The sequence below is a fragment of the Bufo bufo genome, chromosome 2 (assembly GCF_905171765.1).
Source record: "Bufo bufo chromosome 2, aBufBuf1.1, whole genome shotgun sequence".
Classification (NCBI taxonomy): domain Eukaryota; kingdom Metazoa; phylum Chordata; class Amphibia; order Anura; family Bufonidae; genus Bufo; species Bufo bufo.
In genome coordinates this window covers 419,439,825-419,464,650 of record NC_053390.1, presented here as the reverse complement: position 1 = coordinate 419,464,650, position 24,826 = coordinate 419,439,825, and the positions used below count along the sequence as shown (strand labels likewise).

Here is a 24,826-nt window from a genome sequence, read left to right as displayed (position 1 = left end):
TTAGGAGGGATATGTCACTGGAGGACATGTTATGGGATGAAAGATTGATGATTTGGGTCTTGTTTAGTGTGTTCACTGGGTGTCCCCCTACACTTTGTTTCTTAGTTGATAAGGCATCTGTGTGGGGGCCTGGGCCAAAAAAGTAGAGGATGATGCAGCTGAAGATGAGTGGGCAGGTAAAGGTCCTGCCGTGTTGCATGTTTGATAGCTTTCCCCGTAGGTATTCCTAGCTATTCTGGGTCTCCCCCTGCCCCCTCTCCCTCTGTATCTCTGTCCTCTGCCTCCTCTTATTCTGCCTTGTTCACTTTCAGATCCCTCTGCTTCTGAGGAGGAGATCTCACTAGGTGTTTCTTTATGTTGAGTTTTGCTCAGGAAGAGATAAGCTCTGTTTTCTTTAAACTCTGTTGAGTCTCGTACGTATTGCTGATGCTTACGTTCTCTAAAGGTAAAGTGAAACCTCTCAATAGTGTTTTGCAGAGTTTCCTCTTTGATGGCGAATTGGGCCTCGTCTTTAAATCTAAGAGCCTGCTCTCTCAGGTTATCCACCCTTTTCTGCTTGCAGTCAAGGTTGAGTTTTTCTTCCTCAAGAAGCAGGCGCATAAACCTGTGAGAGCTGGCTGTGGCTTCCTCCTCCCACTTTTTGATAAGGCTTGTATTTCTCAGTCTATCTGCAGGGGTCAGGTTAATTCTTAGCCCCTTTGGAACAATGTTTTCTTTAAGGTAGTGGTCCAGAGATTGTATTTCCCACCATGATACAATTAGGTCTTTATATGCTCCTGTTAGATCTTTGAACACGTTTTTAATGTTGGTAGTCGAGTGAGTCTGGATGTAGTCAGTGTCTGAAAACACGCTTTTAGCCTCTGTGGCCCACGCTTCCAGGTTTGGACTTGCAGACAGGAAGCCTGCCATTAGCGTTATATGGGTATTGTAAATATTCAATACGTTTATGATTGGTGTCTAAGTATAGGTAGACCCTCTCATAAGTAATCCTCAGTAGTCTCAAAATGTATATAGCTTGTACTGAGTGTGCCTTATTGTATTTAAATTAAGATTTAACTTTTAATTTCATATATAAAATAAATGAGACTGTGGAATCTAGTGAATTCCTGCCTAGTTAGGGAAGGAAGGATAGGTACTCTATTAATAGGGTAGGGCCTGCTGGAGAGACTGTAAGGGATAGTTGCTGCAAGTGGAAAGTGGGCCTGGATGGACCAGTAAACTTTCCCTGTATGCTAACCCTACTTGGCCTAGTCTGGTCAATGGAGTAGCCTCACTGGCTGTAGTCGGGGCACTCGTCCTGAGAAGGACGACCCCCAGCCTCAGGAACCTCGGGCCTAGAGTAAATGTCCCTATGCTCTTACCTCCCTACTTGATATGATCTGTGTCCTCCTCCGACGCGTTTCACCAGGTAAAAACCTGGCTCTTCAGGGAGAGAAAAGGAAATGTTCGGGCGCCTGGAGCAGTGGCTGTGCGCCTATTAGGATCAAGCGGCAGTGGCCATTTATAGTAGGGATGTCCCGATACAATTTTTTTTTTTAGACCGAGTACCGATACTCTTATTTAAAGGGGTTATCCGAGTTAACTTAATTTCTCTCTATGGCTTTATTTCCCCTATACATTAGTTTTCCTAAATAACTTGCAGTACCGATCTTGTGCCGTTTCTCTGCTACACTAAACAGTCATGTGACCGCCCACGTCATCAGCTGTGACGTTCCGTTTACATGGAGCTCTCTGCTTGTCGGAGTGACTAAGCCATGTAAACGGAACGTCATCAGCCTTGGCCACGCCCCCACCTCTCTGGATTACAGTCCGTGCGGCTGTGAGTTGATCGCGCATGCGCGATCCTCACTTGTGCCGCGGCTACCTCAAAGTTCCTCCCTTCGGCTAATAGGTGATCGCATATGCGCGATCATCATGCCAGGCAAAACCAGCAATAGCTTGGGGCCCCGAACTGGTTGGGGCCCCGAGCTGGCCAAGCAGAGTAACAGTCAGAAGATCCAATGGTATAAAATATTCTAACCCCCAGGCGTTCCCATGGTGACGGGGACGCTTGCCTGGTTAGAATATACCATCGGATCTGAGTTTTTCGAGCTCAGTGAGATCGTAAAAAACTCAAATCCGATGGTATATTCTAACCCCCAAGCGTTCCCATGGTGACAGGGACGCTTGCCTGGGGGTTAGAATATACAGGGCGCTGTAGTGAGCTCTTTACTTGCATTCTTGGCTCTGTACTCCGGTAATAGCAGAGCAGGCAGTTCGGGGGGCGGCGCTCACTCACTGTCACTGACGTCACGCGCCTGCTCCTCCCACTAGGCGGAGCAGGCGCGTGACGTCAGTGAATGAACGCTGCCTGCACTGTCTGCTGTTGTTACCGGAGCTCAGCCAAAGTAAGAGTCAGAGACTCATAGATTTCAAAATAATAATAAAATAGCTCTGCATTGAAAAATGAAGTGAATGATTAGTACTGCTGCTGTGAGCGTCGGGGAGGGGGATCTGTGGATGGCACTGTAGGGGGATCTGTGGTCTGTGGATGGCAGGCAGTGCCATCCACAGATCCCCCTACAGTGCCATCCACAGATCCCCCCTCCCCTAAACGGTGCCATCCACACAGATCTCCCCCCTAAACAGTGCCATTATGTGCAGAGCAGGGTGAGGAGAATGTCAGATCAACCCCTCCCACAAATATTCATGAGGGAGAGATGAGTCATTGTTGTTACTGCTGCATGTAAACACAGCAATAACAGAACCTAGAAAAGGTGTAAAGATCGTTCTTTTTTCAAAAAATCAAGCTTGACTAATGTATATGTATATCCTGATTAATTTTGTTAGGTTTTATTTTTTTTCCCATAACTCGGATAACCCCTTTAAGTACTCACCGATACCAATTATAACAATTAAATAAATAACATATTTATTTTGTGACCACTGACCAACCAAAAGTCCAAAAAACAGCCCCCAGCCTCTGATCAGCTCCTCATGTGCCTCCCAGCCTCTCCCTCTTATCAGCCCCCTCTGGTAACTCCCCCCCCCCCCCCCCCCTAGTATTAATCATTGGTGGCAGTGGCCACAGGGTCTCCCCCCCCCCCCCCCCCATCATTGGTGGCAGTGGGCAGTGCGCCCCCCCCAGTATTAATCATTGGTGGCAGTGGCCACAGGGTCATCCTCTCATCATTGGTGGTAGTGGGCCCCCCCTCCCCAGTATTAATCATTGGAGGCCACAGGGTCATCCCCCCATCATTGGTGGCAGTGGGCCCCCCCCCCCCCTTCCCCAGTATTAATCATTGTAGGTCACAGGGTCGTCGTCCCATCATTGGTGGCAGTGGGCCCCCCCTCCTTCCTTCCTCCCTAGTATTAATCATTGGAGGCCACAGGGTCGTCCCCCCATCATTGGTGGCAGTTTGCAGTTCCGATCGGAGTCCCAGCAGTGTAATGCTGGGGCTCCGATCGGTTACCATGGTAGCCAGGACGCTACTGAAGCCCTGGCTGCCATGGTATGTTAGTGAGCAGCATTATACTCACGTGCGTCGTGGCCGCCGGGCGCTCCTTCTTCTGTCTGTGCGGCGCATTGCTAAGGCTTATAGCATTAGCAATGCGCCGCACAGACCTATGAGAAGAAGGAGCGCCTGGCGGCCACGATGCACGTGAGTATAATGCTGCTCACTAACATACCATGGCAGCCAGGGCTTCAGTAGCATCCTGGCTACCATGGTAACCGATCGGAGCCCCAGCATTACACTGCTGGGACTCCGATCGGAACTGCAAACTGCCACCAATGATGGGGGGACGATCCTGTGGCCTCCAATGATTAATACTGGGGAAGGAGGGAGGAGGGGGGCACTGCCCACATTCCCGGCACCCGACCACTGAGAGGACGCTGTGATCACATGAGGGGTTAATTGCGCGGATCACAGCGTCCTCTCAGAGGTCGAGTGCAGGGAATGCGAGTCACAGAATTCCGTCCCTCCCCCACGCCGGCTGAACTGCTGAGAGCGCCGCCGCAAGCGGCCAGCAGGTATCGGGGACATTTGCACGAGTACAAGTACTCTGCAAATGTCCCGTATCGGTTCATGCTGGGGCGGGCGGCCGCAGATTTAGAAGCGGTCAGCGCACATGACCGCTTCTATGACGTCACGAAATACTGCGGTATTTAGGAAACGGCCATATCGCCGTTTTTTTTAATACCGCGGTATATCGTGATACCGGTATATCGCCCTACCCTAGCCTCTACTACCACGGGTGGCGTGTATCTTCTAACAGTCTAAATGACGATTGACTATTGGTTACAAAAACACAACTTCCTCTAAACGAAGTCTAATTCCCAGAAGTTCATATAAAAATAGTGATTATAAACTATTTATAATAACTAGAATAAGTAGATATAACTGTTTACACTTTTCCTCATAGCTAGAATAAGTAGATATAACTGTTTACACTTCTGAAAAGGCACAACACCCCATAGTCTGATAGGTGTGGGTCCCACCTTTGGGACCTATACTTAGAACTGGGCCCGCAAAGGGCCAGAGGGTGCACCGCACATGCGCGCCAACCCCCCATTCATTTCTATGGGACTGCCGAAAATAGCCGAGCGCGGAAGTCCCATTGAAATAAATGGGAAGAACACAGCGGAAGCACAGCTACCGGTCCATTCACTTCTATGGGGCTTACAGCACTTTGCAGGCTGCGTTCTAAGTATAGGTGGGGGTCCCAGAGGTGGGACCCCCACCTATCAGACATTGGGGGCATATCCTAGCCATATGCCCCCAATGTCCAAGATGGGAATACCCTTTTATGCCTTTTCAGCCTGGTCATTAAAGGGTTAACCAGTGGATTACAGTGCTGGTAAGGGAAAGTGCTTGCTGGTTATTGCAGGGCGCCTATAACTGGGGGACAGGAGGCAGTAATAACCAATAAGCTCCGTTCTCTACATTTTTGAATAGGATGCAGGATGGAAGGAAATGTCACCACTTAAGCCCAGATTACACTGCACGATTTTTGGGCAAATTACTGGGAACAAGTGTAAATAATACATATTTTTTTTTCAGATTGGATCCTTAAGCAAGAGAAGTATAATCTAGTAAATGGCATATGTTCTGGACTGTCCTCCAACTAGAGTGTGTGAGCACAGCCTAAACCCCCGACATAGACCAGTGATTCCCCATCCAGGGTGTACAGGGAATCTGGACCTTACAGTACAGAAGGCAAACTGATGTCAGGCTTCTCACAGATTCTTTTCAAACATATCAATCATTCTACAGTAGAATGCTTCACCTGTCTTTATAGCAGGCTTGGTAGAGGTATAAATTACATTTGGGGGTTCTAAAAGAGTGGGTTCCCCTATAAGCTTGTAGACCAGGGATCAGCAACCCCCGGCACCCCAGCTCCCAGAAAGGATTCATTCACTTCTGTGGGAGTTAGAAGAGAGCAGAGCATGTTTACATGCTGGGAGTTGTAGTTTCATAGCAGCTGGAGTGCAGAAGGTTGCTGAACCCTGTTGTGGACCATAGCACCAGTTGCACTGTAACCTTGTATAACCCAGCCATACGCTTTCGCTTTTTCTAGCTTCTCCACCTGCATAAGATTTTTTCAGGTCTTCTATAAACGATTATCTATACGGGGATGTCCCACAAATAATATTCTACCGTTTTCAAACCAGCACCTGGATCTGAATACCTTTGTAATTGCTTGTAATTAAAAATGTAGTATACCTACTGAGTTAGTCACTGAAATCTATCTGTATAGCGCCTCCTGCTTTTTGCTCTTTTTCTAATTTCTCTGTCCTGCTCAGTGAGATGGAAGCACAGGCTTAGTTCAGGCTACAGCAGAACAGACACACCCCCTGATTAAGGACACACCCCCTGAGCTGCCAGCCTGAAATAAATCTAGCAGAGCAATTGCAGCATTGAATGGGGAGATCTCTGGATCCGTGTGAGGTACAGGGCTGGTTCTAGCTTTATTAGAAAGAGATTGTCTTGTACTATATGATGTCGGATTTTCATTTTTTACATTACTCATGGGAGAACCCTTTTAAGTGACAATGGAAGTGAAATACCTTTCAGCAGCCAGCATATTAGATCTTTATGAGCACGTTTATCTTCTAGCTGTACCATCCAGCAGTGGGATTCAGATGATCCCGTGCCAAGGGCAGAGCTGTTGAAAGGAGTTGCCGGGGTCCATGGCTTGTTTTGTCTCTTATCAGAATCCATCGATAAAGAGGTTTTAGACACTGCTGGTAAGTTTTGATTGTGTAGTGTGAAAATGGAATATAGTGGGGAAAAGGGCGTGAACTAAGATGCAACATTTTGCTCCACAATTCTGGCATCAGATTCTGTTGGTGACAGAAGTGTGTAGCCATGCACCAGATTTCTCTTCCAGCCTGAGCCACTGACTGAGCAGGCAATTATCGGGAAGGAACTACTGTCTGCTCGTCAGTGGAGTTAAGAGCTGCATTTACAGGCACTGACTGAGCAGGCAATTATTGGGAAGTAACTACTGTTTGCTTGGCGGTGGAGGTAAGAGCTGCATTTACAGGCACTGACTGAGCAGGCAATTATCGGGAAGTAACTACTGCCTGCTCGGTGGAAGTAAGAGCTGCATTTACAGGCACTGACTGAGCAGGCAATTATCGGGAAGTAACTACTGCCTGCTCGGTGGAAGTAAGAGCTGCATTTACAGGCACTGACTGAGCAGGCAATTATTGGGAACGAACTACTGCCTGCTCGTCGGTGGAGGTAAGAGCTGCATTTACAGGCACTGACTGAGCAGGCAATTATCGGGAAGGAACTACTGCCTGCTCGCCAGTGGAGGTAAGAGCTGCATTTGCATGTATGGGTACTGCAATCACTTGTCCTCATACAGATTGTACTGTGTGTGTACACAGCATGACCTGCTGCCCATAACTGACTACTTCATGTGCCGCATTAACAGCCGCACCAGTTTACACCACTGTCTACGGGATTAGTAAATCAGTGTAATTGTGTAAAAATGACATGGCTTTGAGCTCTAGTAGTCTGTTCTGGGGGGGGGAGATAGCTAGACATAGCAAAGCATGCTGGATCCCCGTTCACCGGGATCTGTTGGGTTTTCGGCAGGTTTCAGGTAGAATTACGGCCTTCTGCCATACAAATACGCTGCATGCAGAATAATGTTAGGTGGCGAATGGGATGTCAGAAAGCATTTAACACCACCCCTTAGTCCAGTGGTATTCATGCAGCATGGGCAATCTATTCTTCAGCATGTATGTTCAATATTCATAGTTATTCTGCGTATCTTGACTATTTCCAATCTGTGAAGTACAATACTAAACACAGTGCTGTTCTGTTACAATTTGTAGGGCCAAACCTCAAGGTTATCAGTACATTATCTGTTGGTTTTGACCACCTAGCAATGGATGAAATTAAAAAGCGGTATGTACTTTGTAATTTGAAGATGTGTACTAAGGTTTTGGTTTGAGATGTTTCCTTTTTGTGGATGGTAACACTGAGATAACTAGGATTTTTGTCTACTACAGAGGTATCAGAGTGGGTTATACTCCGGATGTTCTAACTGAGGCTACAGCAGAACTGAGCGTAGCATTACTGCTAGCCACCTGCCGTCGCCTGCCAGAAGCTATACAAGAAGTTAAAAGGTAAGCAATTTACAACAATATGCCACTCATCCAACATGGCTTTGGGAACCTGTGACTGGTTTACAGATTGCAGTTTGTTTCGTTACGATTTATTTAGCTGAATAATTGGACAATTGGGCTGTATTTACATTGAATTCTGTGTGTTCATTTATATTTCCTAGGCAAACGTGTCCATAGAGCCTCGTGAGCCTGTTTGGTGTTCACTAGGTTGCTGTCCACTTTATGCACTTTTAACCCCATTGGTGACATTCAGCATACATGTACAGCGGATGTTGAGTCTTTAAATATGGTGTCGGCTCAGGAGCTGAACAGACGCCATTGCTGGTGGTTGCCTCTGCTGTTCTACATTTACACAACAGACATCAGCCGGCAGTGACAGTGATCGGAGAGAACTCAGATCATGGACATTTATCCTCTCCGATACCATCCGATGATCAAATGGGCAGCTTGTGAGAAGATTAGATTAGAACCAGGCCTACCATGGTAGAGGTTTTATTAATCCTTGCCTACTATGATCATAGCACCATTGACTGCAACAGTATGCTATTGCAGTCTATGGTATAAGCCAGTGGTGGCGAACCTATGGCTTGAGTCGGCAATCAGAGCCCTCTCAGTGGGCAGTCGCACCCTGGAAAAGGTCTATGGTGTACCAATATGCCATTTATGGCATTTTGCGATAAAAAAGTGGGTATTGGGTTGCAGTTTGGGCACTCGGCCTCTAAAAGGTTCTCCATCACTGGTATAAGCGATGTACAATGAAGGAAATTTCTAACGCATAGTGAATGCAAAAAATATTTTTTTTTGTACAGTTCCACCCATTAATAATTGTTTTCCAGCTTCCCAATAGATCCTATAGAATACTTAATAGTGCCGTTAGAAAGTATACCACTTGTTACGCCAAAAAAAAAAAGAAGAAAATCCATCATACAGCTATGTGAATGCAAAAGTAAAAAAGTTATGGATTTTGAAATGCTGAGAGGAAAAAATAACAGTTTGTAAGGCTGAAAAAAAGTCCGTCCATCCAGTTAAGCCTATTATCCTGAAACGTTGATCCAGAGGAAGACAAAAAAAAAAACTGTTAGGTAGAAACCAATTTTCTTCATTTTCGGCAACAAAAATTCCTTCCCAACTCCAATCAGGCAATCGGATAACTCCCTGGATCAACGACCCCTCTCTAGTAGCTATAGCCTGTAATATTATTACACTCCAGAAATTCATCCAAGCCCCTCTTGTAGTGAACTCATTATCACCACCTCCTCAGGCAGAGAGTTCCATAGTCTCACTGCTCTTACCGTAAAGAATCCTCTTCTATGTTTGTGTACAAACCTTCTTTCCTTCAGATGCAGAGGATGTCCCCAGTCACAGTCCTGGTGATAAATAGATGATGGGAGAGATCTCTGTACTGACCCCGGATATATTTATACATAGTTATCAGATCTTCCCTTAATCGTGAATAACCCTAATTTTGATAATCTTTCTGGGTACTGTAGTCCACCCATTCCAGTTATTACTTTAGTTGCCCTCCTCTGAACCCTCTCCAGTTCTGCTATGTCTGCCTTGTTCACAGAAGCCCAGAACTAGGGGTGGGCGATATGGCCAAAAATCTATATTGCGATATAATTTTAAGCATGTGCGATATGCGATATATATCGCAATATATTGTTTTCTATATTTGGGGGGGATGTTTAAACTTTTTTTTTTTTTTTTTTACTTTTTATTTAATAACTATTAGCCTCCTTAAGGGCTAGAACCCTTGTCATATTCACCCTAATAGAGCTCTATTAGTGTGAATAGGACTTTACACTCTCCCTGCTGCCCTGTGCTTTGTGCACACAACAGCAGGGAGCTGACCATGGCAGCCAGCCTCTCATGTGCCCCCCAGCCTCTCATGTGCCCCCCAGCCTCTCATGTGCCCCCCAGCCTCTGATCCGCCCCCCAGCCACTCATGTGCCCCCCAGCCTCTCCCTCTTATCAGCCCCCTCTGGTAACTGAAACCCACTCCCTCCCTCCCCAGTATTAATCATTGGTGGCAGTGGCCACAGGGTCCCCCCCCCCCCCCCATCATTGGTGGCAGTGGGCAGTTCCGATCGGAGTCCCAGCAGTGTAATGCTGGGTCTCAGATCGGTTACCATGGCAGCCAGGAGTCACGCTACTGAAGTCCTGGCTGCCATGGTATGTTAGTGAGCAGCATTATACTCACGTGCGCCGTGGCCGCCGGGCGCTCCTTCTTCTCATAGGTCTGTGCGGCGCATTGCTAATGCTATAAGCATTAGCAATGTGCCGCACAGACAGAAGAAGGAGCGACCGGCGGCCACGGCGCACGTGAGTTTAATGCTGCTCACTAACATACCATGGCAGCCAGGACTTCAGTAGCGTGACTCCTGGCTGCCATGGTAACCGATCTGAGACCCAGCATTACACTGCTGGGACTCCGATCGGAACTGCCCACTGCCACCAATGCAGAGACTGAAGAACATTCCCGGCACCCGACCTCTGACAGGACGCTGTGATCCGCGCGATTAACCCCTCAACTGAGGGGTTAATTGCGGCGGATCGCAGCGTGCAGTCATAGGGGCCGGATATGGCCGGTGTTCTGCCACTTTTCTATACCCGGACAAGTCTATACCCGGAAGTGATGTAGCTGCACCGGAAGTCACGTGGACGCGTTGGAATTAGCTGGAGGAGGGGGTGTTCTGCCAGATTACTATACTTTAGCCGAATGCGCTTGCGCAGCGCGCACACCCCCTCCTCCAGCTGATTCCAACGCGTCCACGTGACTTCCGGTGCAGCTACATCACTTCCGGGTAGCTCCGTGGTCATATCGTGGTCCGGAGATATGCACAAAATCCATATCGTGGCACAAATTTATATTGCATATCGCCTATATCGCCCACCCCTACCCAGAACTGTACACAGTACTCTATGTGTGGTCTGACTAGTGATTTGTAAAGTGTTAGGATGATGTTCTCATTATGGGCATCCGATAATCTTATTAGCTTTGGCAGAAGCTTGTAAACCCCTTGTTTATAATGCTAAGTGGGTTGTGCTTTATAGGAAAGTGCACCCTGTTGCATCTTAATTGTGTGTACATTTAAGAAATTTTAGTGCACCTGTATGATCATCATTAGGGATGAGCGAATCGATTTCGGATGAAACATCCGAAGTCGATTTGCATAAAACTTCGTTCCAATACTGTAGGGAGCAGGAGCTCCGTACAGTATTAGAATGTATTGGCTCCGATGAGCCGAAGTTATTACCACCTCGAACCGAATCCGAGTTCGGGAAATGTTTTTTTTTACAGTACAAATTAATTTATGAAGTTATTACGCTAAGTCTCGTGAGACTTCGCAAAGCAATAACTTCGGCTCATCGGAGCCAATACATTCTGATAATGTACGGAGCTCCTGCTCCATACAGTATTGGAACGAACTGTTATGTCAATCGACTTCGGATGTTTCATCCGAAGTCGATTCGCTCATCCCAATCATCATATGTCCAAGAAAATCAAGCAAGCAGAGATCTTGAAAACCATGAGGAATTGATACAAAAAGTATATTGGAAAATAACTGAAATTGTGTTGCTGAAACTGTAATACACCTTTAATTATCGTTGTGATTTCTCTTTAAGTGGAGGATGGAAGTCATGGTCACCAATGTGGATGTGTGGCTACGGACTATCTAACAGCACAGTGGGAATCATTGGTTTAGGCCGAATAGGTAAATCCTCTAAAATGTACATATGTGACATAAAGACTGGTAATGTTTTGACACTGTACTCTAAATATAAATGAGTGAATTTGAATTTTTGATTGCATATACACTAGCAGAAATTGAAAATGAACACCTGGAAAACTTAATGCAATTGACCTGAGATTGACAAAGTATAAATTGCTAGAGGTGCTTGGTCAATGATCTCACAGCCGAGGTGGTGCACCATTTTGGGTTCTGCAGCAGGGTATATGTTGAGGCAGGGTCACATTACTGGGTGGCATCTCCCCTTGCTGTGACACATGCTACCACTCTGGTATAACAGTCATACAGATGCTGGATATCCTCCTGTGGTATGTCATTCCAAGCTCTTTCAATTTAGACCCATAGTTTAGCCAAGGTGGTTGTTGGCTGCTGTGCATGGGAGATCTTTTGCCACATCCAGTCCTAGACATTCTCGATGGGAGAAAGATCTGGCTATCGAGCTGGCCAGAGGAGCTGCTGGTTACCCTGAAAAGGACATAAGAGTACTGCGGGCAGTGTGTGAGTGGGCAGGGGAAGATTTATCAAACTGGTGTAAAGTAGAACTGGCTTAGTTGTCCATAGCAACCAATCAGATTCCACCTTTCATTTTTCACAACTGCTTTGGAAAATAAAAGGTGAAATCTGATTAGTTGCTATAGGCAACCAAGCCAGTTCTACTTTACACCAGTTTGATAAATCTCCCCATTTATGTATCTTGAGAACAAAAAAGGAAGTAGGACTGGTTCCATGAGGTCTTGCACATACCGAAGGCTAGTCAGTGTTCCCTTTGAATACCAGATGGGAAAGGCCTCATATCATGACATGTGCTGTCGGTCCTGTGTGTCTTCGCACTACTCGTGATGACAGTATGTGCTCTCCCACCCTCCTGTTCCAAGGCAGAACCTGCTTTCATCACTGAATACTATTATTTGCCATTCATGCCTCCAATGGGCTCTTTTGCGGCACCAGTGCAGGCGCTCTAGGCGATGATAAGAGCATACTGGCAAACAAGCGAAAGGAGTGTGTGAATGCAGTCCTGCTTCAAAGAGACTTACTTCTGGGTTGGGTGGTTGCCGCAGAAGCTACTGCAGAACTGATTTGTGATGTCCTGGCTGTCCTTTGAGATACAGCAGCTCTTCTTATATGGTGATCTTGGCATGCATCTATCTGCCTTGACCATCCAGAATCCTCTCTACTTGTGTGAGTGCCCTCCTCTGACCATTGTTGACATCCATGATGCACTACAGAAACTTCTTATCCAAATCTTGATGAAATTTGATGGATGGACCACCCAACTTCTTGAAGTTCCACTATTCTGCATTTTTCAAAGTCTGTTAATTGTCTTCAATGCATTTAGGGGTGTGGTCCTGGTCAAGACAATCTCCTGAACTCCAAACTGAATGTCAGAATGGGAAAGAAAGGTGATTTAAGCAATTTTGAGCGTGGCATGGTTGTTGGTGCCAGACGGGCCGGTCTGAGTATTTCACAATCTGCTCAGTTACTGGGATTTTCACGCACAACCATTTCTAGGGTTTACAAAGAATGGTGTGAAAAGGGAAAAACATCCAGTATGCGACAGTCCTGTGGGCAAAAATGCCTTGTGGATGCTAGAGGTCAGAGGAGAATGGGCCGACTGATTCAAGCTGATAGAAGAGCAACGTTGACTGAAATAACCACTCGTTACAACCGAGGTATGCAGCAAAGCATTTGTGAAGCCACAACACGCACAACCTTGAGGCGGATGGGCTACAACAGCACAAGACCCCACCGGGTACCACTCATCTCCACTACAAATAGGAAAAAGAGGCTACAATTTGCACGAGCTCACCAAAATTGGACTGTTGAAGACTGGAAAAATGTTGCCTGGTCTGATGAGTCCGAATTTGGCGTAAACAGAATGAGAACATGTATCCATCCTCTGATGGCTACTTCCAGCAGGATAATGCACCATGTCACAAAGCTCAAATCATTTCAAATTGGTTTCTTGAACATGACAATGAGTTCACTGTACTAAAATGGCCCCCACAGTAACCAGATCTCAACCCAATAGAGCATCTTTGGGATGTGGTGGAACGGGAGCTTCGTGCCCTGGATGTGCATCCCTCAAATCTCCATCAACTGCAAGATGCTATCCTATCAATATGGGCCAACATTTCTAAAGAATGCTATCAGCACCTTGTTGAATCAATGCCACGTAGAATTAAGGCAGTTCTGAAGGCAAAAGGGTGTCCAACACCGTATTAGTATGGTGTTCCTAATAATTCTTTAGGTGAGTGTATTAGACATAGTGAACACTTAACAATAATACTCAATCAACAGTCCTGTAAGAGGGAAGACTAAAAACTGTTGTCAGACAAAAAGGTTAGCTGAAACATAAAATTTACCGTATTTTCCCCCCTATAAGATGCTTTTTAGAGGAGGACAAGAAGAAATCAATATTTTTCATTAGACCTCAGCTCAGACCCCCATTGTTAATCAGACCACAGCCCCAATCAGACCCCCAATGTTAATAAGACCTCAGCTCAGACCCCAATGTGAAAGACCTCAGATCAGCCCCCAGCCATATTTGACCAGCCTCAGATCACAAAATAAAAAATCCACTTACCTCTCCTGCTCCGGACGCCGCCGCTCCTCACCGCCAGCGCTCTGTCTTCTTCCTGCCGTCAGCTGTGACCCGACGCACACAGCGTGAGGTCACAGAGCGCCCTCACGCTGTGCACAGCCGACAGCAGAGGACCAGGAAGCGGTGAGTACAGAGCCTTCACCGCTTCCCGGTACTAATGATAGTTTCCATAATGGAAGCACTCATTAGTATTCGCCCCATAAGACACAGTGACGTTTTTTTCCCCCCAATTTGGGGGGGGGGGGGGTGTCTTATGCGGCAAAAAATGTGGTAGTTAAAGCCATTGAGAAACCCCCTTAAAGGGTGTTAAGGACCAATTCAGTTCTGTCAATGTCAAGTTTGTAGAGCCCTTGATAAGCTAAAACATGAGAAATACACCTCAAAAGACCCCATATTGGAATCTACACTCTCAAGGAATTTATGCAAGGGCTCATGCACACGGCCGTTGCCGTATTGTGGCCCGCAAACAGCAGGTCCAGAATATACGGGCACCAGCCGTGTGCACCACACGACACAGATGCGGACCAATTCAATTGAATGAGTCCGCAATCCGGAAGGTCCGGTGCGCAACGGAGACACAGGTTTTCTGTGTCCCCGCACCACTAAAGAGTAGTGTATGCACAGCTTTTTTGCAGTGCGAACGGATCACAGACACATTCGAGTTGAATGGGTCTGGATCTGTCTGCGGAATCCGCACGGGTGTTGCCCGTGTTTTGGGGACTGCAGATTTCGTGTGCATAAGCCCTAAGGGTGTACTGAGGGTTTTGATCCCACATGTGTTTAATAGAATTTATAAATACTGGGTTGTGAAAATAAATTTATATATTTTTCCCAATAAAATGTTTTTATAAAAACAAATTTTTCATTTTCATAAGGGGTAATAGGAGAAAAAGCACCCACTATGTGTTATGCATTTTCATATGTGCTAGTAAGGCTACTTTCACACTTGCGTTCGGGGTTCCGCTTGTGAGTTCCGTTTGAAGGCTCTCACAAGCGGCCCCGAACGGATCCGTACAGCCCCAATGCATTCTGAGTGGATGCGGATCCACTCAGAATGCATCAGTTTGGCACCGTTTGGCCTCCGTTCCTCTCAGCAGGCGGACACCCGAGCGCAGGTTGCAGCGTTTTCGTGTCCGCCTGGCCGTGCGGAGTAGACTTACAATGCAAGTCAATGGGGACGGATCCGTTTGACGTTGACACAATATGGTGCAATTGCAAACTGATCCGTCCCCCATTGACTTTCAATGTAAAGTCAGGAGTCACTATTAATATACCATCGGATCAGAGTTTTCTCTAATCCGATGGTATATTTTAACTTGAAGCGTCCCCATCACCATGGGAACGCCTCTATGTTAGAATATACCATCGGATTTGAGTTAGATTGTGAAACTCAGATCCGCCAGTATATTCTAACACAGAGGCGTTCCCATGGTGATGGGGACGCTTCAGGTTAGAATATACTAAAAGAACTGTGTACATGACTGCCCCCTGCTGCCTGGCAGGTGCTGCCAGGCAGCAGGGGGCAGACCCCCCCCTCCCTCCCCTGTATTTAACTCATTGGTGGCCAGTGCGGCCGCCCCCCCCCCCCGCCTCCTGTTTTTAACTCATTGGTGGCCATTGCGGCCTCCCTCCCCCCCGTTTTTAACTCATTGGTGGCCAGTGCGGCCGCCCCCCCTCCCCCTGTTTTTAAGGCAGCAGAAGGCAGACCCCCCCCTGTATTTAACTCATTGGTGGCCAGTGCGGCCGCCCCCCCTCTCCCCCCCCCCCCCCTAATTAAAATGACCGACCCCCCCCATCATTGGTGGCAGCGGAGAGTTCCGATCGGAGTCCCAGTTTTGCTGGGACTCTGATCGGTAACCATGGCAACCAGGACGCTACTGCATTCCTGGCTGCCATGGTTACTTAGCAATTTTAGAAGCATTATACTTACCTGCGATGTCTGTGACCTGCCGGGCGCTCCTCCTACTGGTAAGTGAAAGGTCTGTGCGGCGCATTGCTTATAGCACAGACCTTTCACTTACCAGTAGGAGGAGCGCCCGGCCGGTCACAGACATCGCAGGTAAGTATAATGCTTCTAAAATTGCTAAGTAACCATGGCAGCCAGGAATGCAGTAGCGTCCTGGTTGCCATGGTTACCGATCGGAGTCCCAGCGATTAAACTGGGACTCCGATCAGAACTTTCCGCTGCCACCAATGATGGGGGGTCGGTGATTTTAATTAGGGGGGGCCTGCCGCACTGGCCACCAATGAGTTAAAAACGAGGGGAGGGGGGGCGGCCGCACTGGCCACCAATGAGTTAAAAACGGGGGGGGGGGGAGGGGGGGGGGTCGGCCGCACTGGCCACCAATGAGTTAAAAACAGGGGGGGGGGGGGCCGCACTGGCCACCAATGAGTTAAATATAGGGGAGGGGGGGGGGGGGCCGCACTGGCCACCAATGAGTTAAATACAGGGGAGGGAGGGGGGCCGCACTGGCCACCAATGAGTTAAATACAGGGGAGGGAGGGGGGGTCTGCTGCCTGGCAGCACCTGCCAGGCAGCAGGGGGCAGTCATGTACACGGTTATTTTAGTATATTCTAACTTGAAGCGTCCCCATCACCATGGGAACGCCTCTGTGTTAGAATATACTGTCGGATCTGAGTTTTCACGAGGTGAAAAATCAGATCTGAAAAAAACTGTTATGCAGACGGATCCGTTCTGAACGGATGCAAGCGTTTGCATTATAGGAGCGGATCCGTCTGTACAGACACCAGACGGATCCGCTCCTAACGCAAGTGTGAAAGTAGCCTAAACTGTCATGGGCACACAATGCAGGGTTCTGAAGGAGTGCCATTTGGCGGGCAGATTTTGCTGGAATGGTTTTTGGGCACCATGTTGCTTTTGCAGAGACCCTGATGTACCCTTACAGTGAAAAACTATTTTAGAAAATCCACCCCTCAGGGAATTTATTTGTGCCATTAGCATTTTAAGACCACAGGTGTTAATATGCAGTGGATATAGATATGTCATTTTAGTGCCCAACTTGTGCCACTGTGAAAAGTCAGCTCTCTATTAGGGCTCGTTTACATGACCGTTGGTGTCCTGTTCCCGTATTGCGGACCGCATTTGCGAATCTGCAATACACCAGCACCGTTCCGTTGTCATTAATTTCAATGGGTCCGCAAATCTGGAGATGCGGAACGGAAGCACGAAATGGAACACTACAGAAGCACTACGGAGTGCTTTCTGGGGTTCTGTTCCGTGCCTCCGCACCGCAAAAAGATAGAACATGCTTTATCTTTTTGCGGAACGGAGGGATCGGGGACCCATTCAAGTGAATGGGTCTGCGATACCCATGCGCCTACCCAACGGAAGGTGCCCGTGCATTGCGGAACACAGCACGGGCTTCATGCGTTTGTGTGAACGAGCCCTTATGCTGTGTTTCCTCATCATAGAAACACTCTACATGCAGCCCTAAACTGGACGTGAAAGAGTGCCATGTGCATTTGAGATCTAAGTTGGTAATACACAGCACTGGCTGAAAATTGCAGAAAGACCCCCAAGAAATGACCCCCTTTTGGAAACTCAAGTAATTTATCTAGGGATGTAGTGAGTATTTTTTTCACTGAAATTAATGTGCAGTGATTGGTTAAAAGTGATAGGGGTTTTCCGAGAGTTTCATATTGATGACCTAAGTCATCAATAACTGATTGGTGATGATCCAACGCTCGGCAGATCATCACTTTGAGGAGGCCGCCGTGCTCCGGCAGCTATGCCCAGTCCCTCACTAGTATCAAACTCCCGGAAGATTAATAATTAATGGATGTGGTACACTTTGCACTATTTATGTACGGCCAGGTTTTTCAGGGCAGATCTCACAATAACAAATGGCGTTCTTTTGTATCCCACTTTTGAAACAGACTCTGCATCATTTTTAGTTCCTTCCTTTCTTTGCTGTTGAGGGACTTCACCAGGGAAATCTTGTCCGGGTACAATATGGGTGGCGCCACTTCTAGAAGTACTGGGTCACTCTTCTCTTTGGCTTCCAAAAATTAGAGCCTTGATCACCATCTCTTGAAATTGAAGAATGTTCCCATCTAGCCTGCAGCTCAAAATAGCACAGTGCTATCTCTATTGTGTGGATGACCAGCTTTTGGTACCATAGCTTTGTTGTCTTAAAAATCAACAACTACCATGTACGTTCTGTAGGCCATGGGGCTTGGGTGTAGCGGTACCTCCTACAGGAGCAGGGGAGTTGCTGTTACCGTAAAATATGGTCAGTACAAGAACATCCCCTTTGTCCTAAGGGCATGTTCACGTGGCGGATTGTGACACGCCCAACTTGCTGGTAGTGACGAAATTTGCATATGATAAAGTATGATTTTTACAAGAAATAAGCCACAGACAAAGGTAGGGCATGTATGATTGCACTCAGCAGACATTAGCAAATAGCTAATGTCGGCTAATGAAAATTGCACAATGGGGGGTGACAGAAGCCCTTTAAGGCCGTGAACCCACTCACAGCTTAGCACCATTGAGTGGAGCTAAGCCACTAGCCATCGCGGCTTCCTGCACACTGTGCCAAGAAGGGCATGAAAAGAAAAGCATTCCTGCTGGTGGCATAAGTAGAAGTGACTGGGCCCTACAGCAAATGTTTTAATGGGTCCTCCCATGCACCCCTTACTAATGTAGCTAGTCGAGATAGCTCTCTCAGGCCAAGCCTGGTAGCCACTCCGTCCGTTCCCTACATGTATATACACTGCTCAAAAAAATAAAGGGAACACAAAAATAACACATCCTAGATCTGAATTAATTAAATATTCTTCTGAAATACTTTGTTCTTTACATAGTTGAATGTGCTGACAACAAAATCACACAAAAATTCAAAAATAGAAATCAAATTTTTTAACCCATGGAGGTCTGGATTTGGAGTCACACTCAAAATTAAAGTGGAAAAACACACTACAGGCTGATCCAACTTTGATGTAATGTCCTTAAAACAAGTCAAAATGAGGCTCAGTAGTGTGTGTGGCCTCCACGTGCCTGTATGACCTCCCTACAACGCCTGTGCATGCTCCTGATGAGGTGGCGGACGGTCTCCTGAGGGATCTCCTCCCAGACCTGGACTAAAGCATCTGCCAACTCCTGGACAGTCTGTGGTGCAACGTGACGTTGGTGGATAGAGCGAGACATGATGTCCCAGATGTGCTCAATTGGATTCAGGTCTGGGGAACGGGCGGGCCAGTCCATAGCATCAATGCCTTCGTCTTGCAGGAACTGCTGACGCACTCCAGCCACATGAGGTCTAGCATTGTCTTGCATTAGGAGGAACCCAGGGCCAACCACACCAGCATATGGTCTCACAAGGGGTCTGAGGATCTCATCTCGGTACCTAATGGCAGTCAGGCTACCTCTGGCGAGCACATGGAGGGCTGTGCGGCCCTCCAAAGAAATGCCACCCCACACCATTACTGACCTAATGCCAAACCGGTCATGCTGGAGGATGTTGCAGGCAGCAGAACGTTCTCCACGGCGTCTCCAGACTCTGTCACATGTGCTCAGTGTGAACCTGCTTTCATCTGTGAAGAGCACAGGGCGCCAGTGGCGAATTTGCCAATCTTGGTGTTCTCTGGCAAATGCCAAACGTCCTGCACGGTGTTGGGCTGTAAGCACAACCCCCACCTGTGGACGTCGGGCCCTCATATCACCCACATGGAGTCCGTTTCTGACCGTTTGAGCAGACACATGCACATTTGTGGCCTGCTGGAGGTCATTTTGCAGGGCTCTGGCAGTGCTCCTCCTTGCACAAAGGCTGAGGTAGCGGTCCTGCTGCTGGGTTGTTGCCCTCCTACGGCCTCCTCCACGTCTCCTGATGTACTGGCCTGTCTCCTGGTAGCGCCTCCATGCTCTGGACACTACGCTGACAGACACAGCAAACCTTCTTGCCACAGCTCGCATTGATGTGCCATCCTGGATAAGCTGCACTACTTGAGCCACTTGTGTGGGTTGTAGACTCCGTCTCATGCTACCACTAGAGTGAAAGCACCGCCAGCATTCAAAAGTGACCAAAACATCAGCCAGAAAGCATAGGAACTGAGAAGTGGTCTGTGGTCACCACCTGCAGAACCACTCCTTTATTGGGGGTGTCTTGCTAATTGCCTATAATTTCCACCTGTTGTCTATCCCATTTGCACAACAGCATGTGAAATTGATTGTCACTCAGTGTTGCTTCCTAAGTGGACAGTTTGATTTCACAGAAGTGTGATTGACTTTGAGTTACATTGTGTTGTTTAAGTGTTCCCTTTATTTTTTTGAGCAGTGTACTAATGAGGGGGTCCTGACAATAAAATCTTTCAGTCCTCCTCCTGGACAGCACAAATCACCTCCATGTTAGGTCACCTGCAGCCCCCTCGTTGGTTTTTCCAGTGAGAATGCTGTGGCCGGCTGGTCAGAATTGACCGGCTAATCGCAGTGATTGGTGGTCGTGAAACCCCTTGGGCAATTAGTAAAGATGTCCAGCTACCAGAGACGGCAACCATCTTAGCGTGTCACAATGACCATTTCTCGCTGCTCTGTACATGTACAGCAGATGTCGGGAAGAGGTTAAAATAAGAACGTATAATTTGTTTCCTTCCTCCCTCCCTAGGTTTGGCTATTGCCCAACGCCTTAAACCTTTTGGAGTGAAAAAGTTCTTGTACACAGGACGTCGGCCTCGACCTGAATGTGCTGCAGAGGTTAATGCTGAATATGGTAATTGTATTACAGTTTATCTTTCTTCCCTCTATGGGACAATTTTCTTCTTTGGTCTTGGCTCTCAATGGGCTTGAAAATACCAATATCCTGTTTTTTTCAAATATTTTTAGTTTCTCATGAAAAACTTACAGAGGATTCCGATTTTGTCATTGTTTCCTGCTCTTTAACCCCTGAGACAGAGGGGTTGTGCAACAAGGATTTTTTTAGCAGGATGAAGAAAACCTCAGTTTTTATTAACATAAGTCGGTAAGTTCGTACAGCTAACTGTTTTGCCTGCTAGCTTACCTCACTACCTGAACTACAGGCAGTCTCTTGGCCAAGCAGACTTTACATATAACTAAGTTAGTATAGTAAGCGGTAGTATACAGCATTATATGTTCCTTCCTTCAGTCGTCTACACTCTGCTTTCCAAGTTAGCAGTGGGAACCATTGGTTTAGACCAAATCCTCTAAAATGTATGTGGCATAAAGACTGGTAACGTTTTACTACAATACTGTACTCAGCATATACATTATGGATCGACCGATATTGATTTTTTTAGGGCCGATACCGATAATTTGTGACCTTTCAGGCCGATAGCCAATAATTTATACCGATATTCTGTGAATTTTCATTTTTGAAAAAAAAAATAAAAAAATCGTACACAAATCTGCTGAAAATGAATGTTTATTGTTAATGTGTAGTTTTTGGTTTTTTTTGTAAATCTTTCTTTTTCATTTATACTTAATATTTGTGTTTTTTTTTTACTAACTTTTAGCCCCCTTAGGGACTAGAACCCTTGTCCTATTCACCCTGATAGATCTCTATCAGGGTGACTAGGATCTCACACTGTCCCTGCTGCTCTGTGCTTTGTGCACACAGCAGCAAGGTTACTGACTATGGCAGCCAGGGTTTCAGTAGCGTCCTGGCTGCCATGGTAACCGATCGGAGCCCCAGGCTTACACTGCTGGGGCTCCGATCGGAGGAGGGGACCCTGTGGCCACTGCCACCAATGATTAATACTGGGGGGGGGGGCGCACAGCACCACCAATATTTTTAATACGGGGGGTGGGGGGCGCACTGCGCCACCAATGAAGATAAATCTCTCATTTATTCATATACAGGAGGCGGGAGCTGGCTGCAGAATCACATAGCCGGCTCCCAACCTCTATGAGCGGTAGCTGCGATCCGCGGCACCTGAGGGGGTTAACTACCGCGGATCGTAGCTACCGCTCATAGAGGTCGGGAGCCCGCTATGTGATTCTGCAGCCAGCTCCCGCCTCCTGTTCAATTGGAATAAATGAGTAAGTTAACATCATTGGTGGCGCAGTGGCCACAGCCCCTCCCCTCCTCATCTGTCTCTTCATTGGCGGCATCACAGGGGGAGGAGACACTGCTTCCTTCTCCCCTGTGCTGCTGAGGGAACACGGAGAGCGCTGTCAGCAGCGCGATCTGTGTTCCCCATACATTATCGGTATATCGGCAAAATAGATGCCGATAGCAGTCAAAATCCTGAATATCGGCCGATAATATCGGTAAAACCGATAATCAGTCGATCCCTAATATACATAATCAGTCGATCCCTAATATACATATACTTTTTTAGATTGCAGATATTTATGTTGGTAATTTTAGCATGTAGTTGAAGAATTAGGATAAGCAGGCACACTCTTATTTGGGTCAATCTATTATATTTTATTTATAGTATTTAAATTTTTAAAGTGATTGTATAGTAAAAAATCAACTGAGATCTTAAGTGTATAATATACGTGCTGGAAAGGTCATAGAATAAATGGTTCAAAAAATGATGATAAAGTGATGGTACAAAAAATAAAAATAAAAAAATAAAAATAGAGATATGTGCTTTTTAATAGATGATAAAATTGGAGAAAATAATTTAAACGTAAAAAATTGTAGTGGTGAGTGGGTGATCGCCACTAAACAGTCGCCACTGGGTAGAGGATAAATTATGCGCTTATTATGGTGGTTCTTCTTAATCATGGAATAGTCTTTCATAAAAAAGTAGCCGCTGAACAGCGGATGGATGGTGCGCTTTATATGTTTATGTCTCCATAGAGCGGTCTTTCATAAGACAGTGGCCGCTGGGCAGAGGATAAATATTGCGCCTTGTGTATTTATGTCACTATATATAAAAAACAGTCTTTCATAGATCAATAGTGATATATATATATGTCTGTTGTTCAAGGCTTCAAAATATGTGACAGTATGTATAATGATCTCTGTATTCCTTGTGCAAGGCTGTGGGAGAAAGGGATGCTCTGGCTACAGAGGTCACTTACCCTTCACACAGCGCTGTTGTCAGGTCCTCCAATGATGGTCGGCGGTTCCTGGGAAGGTGTGTTGAATCCAGCGCCGTTCAGAGGAGTTTGACAGCGTGCCTCGTGCTGCCTAGGACGCCAGGGGGCGTGGTTCGCGCGTCTGGAGTGTGACGCGGGCAGTCACGTGATCGCGATCCTCCCAAAGCTTGTTCAGAGCGATCCTCTTGCTCTGGTTGGAATGATGCGCTGTAGTTAGTGTTCTAGCAATCCTCTGCTTCTTAAACGCGTTTCAGGAGTCTCTCCCTTACTGAGTCTCTCCCTAACTACAGCGCATCATTTCAACCAGAGCAAAAGGATCGCTCTGAACAAGCATTGAGAAAGACTGCGATCACGTCACCGCCCGCGTCACACTCCAGACGTGCGAACCACGCCTCCTGGCGTCCTAGGCAGCCACGAGGCACGCTGTCGAACTCCTGGGTGAAGGGTAAGTGACCTCTGTAGCCAGAGCATCCCTTTCTCCCACAGCCTTGCACAAGGAATACAGAGATCATTATACATACTGTCACATATTTTGAAGCCTTGAACAACAGACTTATATATATATATATATATATATATATCACTATTGATCTATGAAAGACAGTTCTTTATATATAGTGACATAAATACACAAGGCGCAATATTTATCCTCTGCCCAGCGGCCACTGTCTTATGAAAGACCACTCTATGGAGACATAAACATATAAAGCGCACCATCCATCCGCTGTTCAGCGGCTACTTTTTTATGAAAGACTATTCCATGATTAAGAAGAACCACCATAATAAGCGCATAATTTATCCTCTACCCAGTGGCGACTGTTTAGTGGCGATCACCCACTCACCACTACAATTTTTTACGTTTAAATTATTTTCTACAATTTTATCATCTATTAAAAAGGACATATATCTATTATTTTTATCTTTATATTTTTTATCTTTATTTTTTGTACCATCACTTTATCATCATTTTTTGAACCATTTATTCTATGACCTTTCCAGCACGTATATTATACACTCAAGATCTTAGTTGATTTTTTACTATACAATCACTTTAAATATTTAAATACTATAAATAAAATATAATAGATTGACCCAAATAAGAGTGTGCCTGCTTATCCTAATTCTTCAGCTTTATTCTCCTCTGACTGGGTGAGTCAGGTCTAGCAGTATCTGCACCTCTACCATTTGCTTGAACAGTAGAGCCGTCTATTCCATTTATCTCTTTAATTTTAGCATATAGATTATGATTCTCCATAAAATAAAAGGGATTTTCCGGGATTAAACTTTTATGTTCCATTAAACATGTCCTGCCCATACTAACACACATCTAATATGGTTGTATTACCTATTCTGTCTCCTTTGCTCACTTTACAAGCCAATCATGTGACCTTTTTTTTGTCTTGCTGGCATCACGTTGATGGGTCACATGCTGCACTACCCGTCGACGTGATGTCACGTTTGGGGTTCTGCTTCTGTGTATGTGCACGCCTTCCTCATCCTTCACTTGTTTTCCCCACGGTGTAGTAACACACTGTTGAATGCTGCGTGCCTGAGGTATGTGTGAACTGTCTCACATCGTGGCGCTCCTGCACAGCCGATTCCCAGCCGGCACTGCTCCTTTTACATAGACCAACAGCGTGATGTGTGACACTACATCATGCTACTCCTGAGGCGCGCCGGCTGCTTAGGTGACTGGTGAAGCGGGGAGCAGATGTCTCCCTGCTTCACCATTACAGTCAGCTGTCTCTCCGTCCTGTGTACACAGAGACAGCTAATAGAGGCCCATACCTCAGCCAAGTGGCATCTAACACAATGGGGG

At 46.5% G+C, this 24,826-nt stretch overlaps 1 protein-coding gene across 1 annotated transcript in view; it reads left to right on the top strand.

The window, feature by feature from the left end:
* Nucleotides 1-24,826, top strand: part of GRHPR (glyoxylate and hydroxypyruvate reductase) — a 42,761-nt gene that overhangs the window by 12,201 nt on the left and 5,734 nt on the right. Inside the window, exons 2-7 of the mRNA XM_040417356.1 lie at nucleotides 6,099-6,229; nucleotides 7,331-7,403; nucleotides 7,508-7,624; nucleotides 11,252-11,340; nucleotides 20,603-20,707; nucleotides 20,821-20,956. Coding sequence (XP_040273290.1) covers nucleotides 6,099-6,229; nucleotides 7,331-7,403; nucleotides 7,508-7,624; nucleotides 11,252-11,340; nucleotides 20,603-20,707; nucleotides 20,821-20,956 — 651 coding nt within the window. The remainder of the gene's footprint in view (nucleotides 1-6,098; nucleotides 6,230-7,330; nucleotides 7,404-7,507; nucleotides 7,625-11,251; nucleotides 11,341-20,602; nucleotides 20,708-20,820; nucleotides 20,957-24,826) is intronic.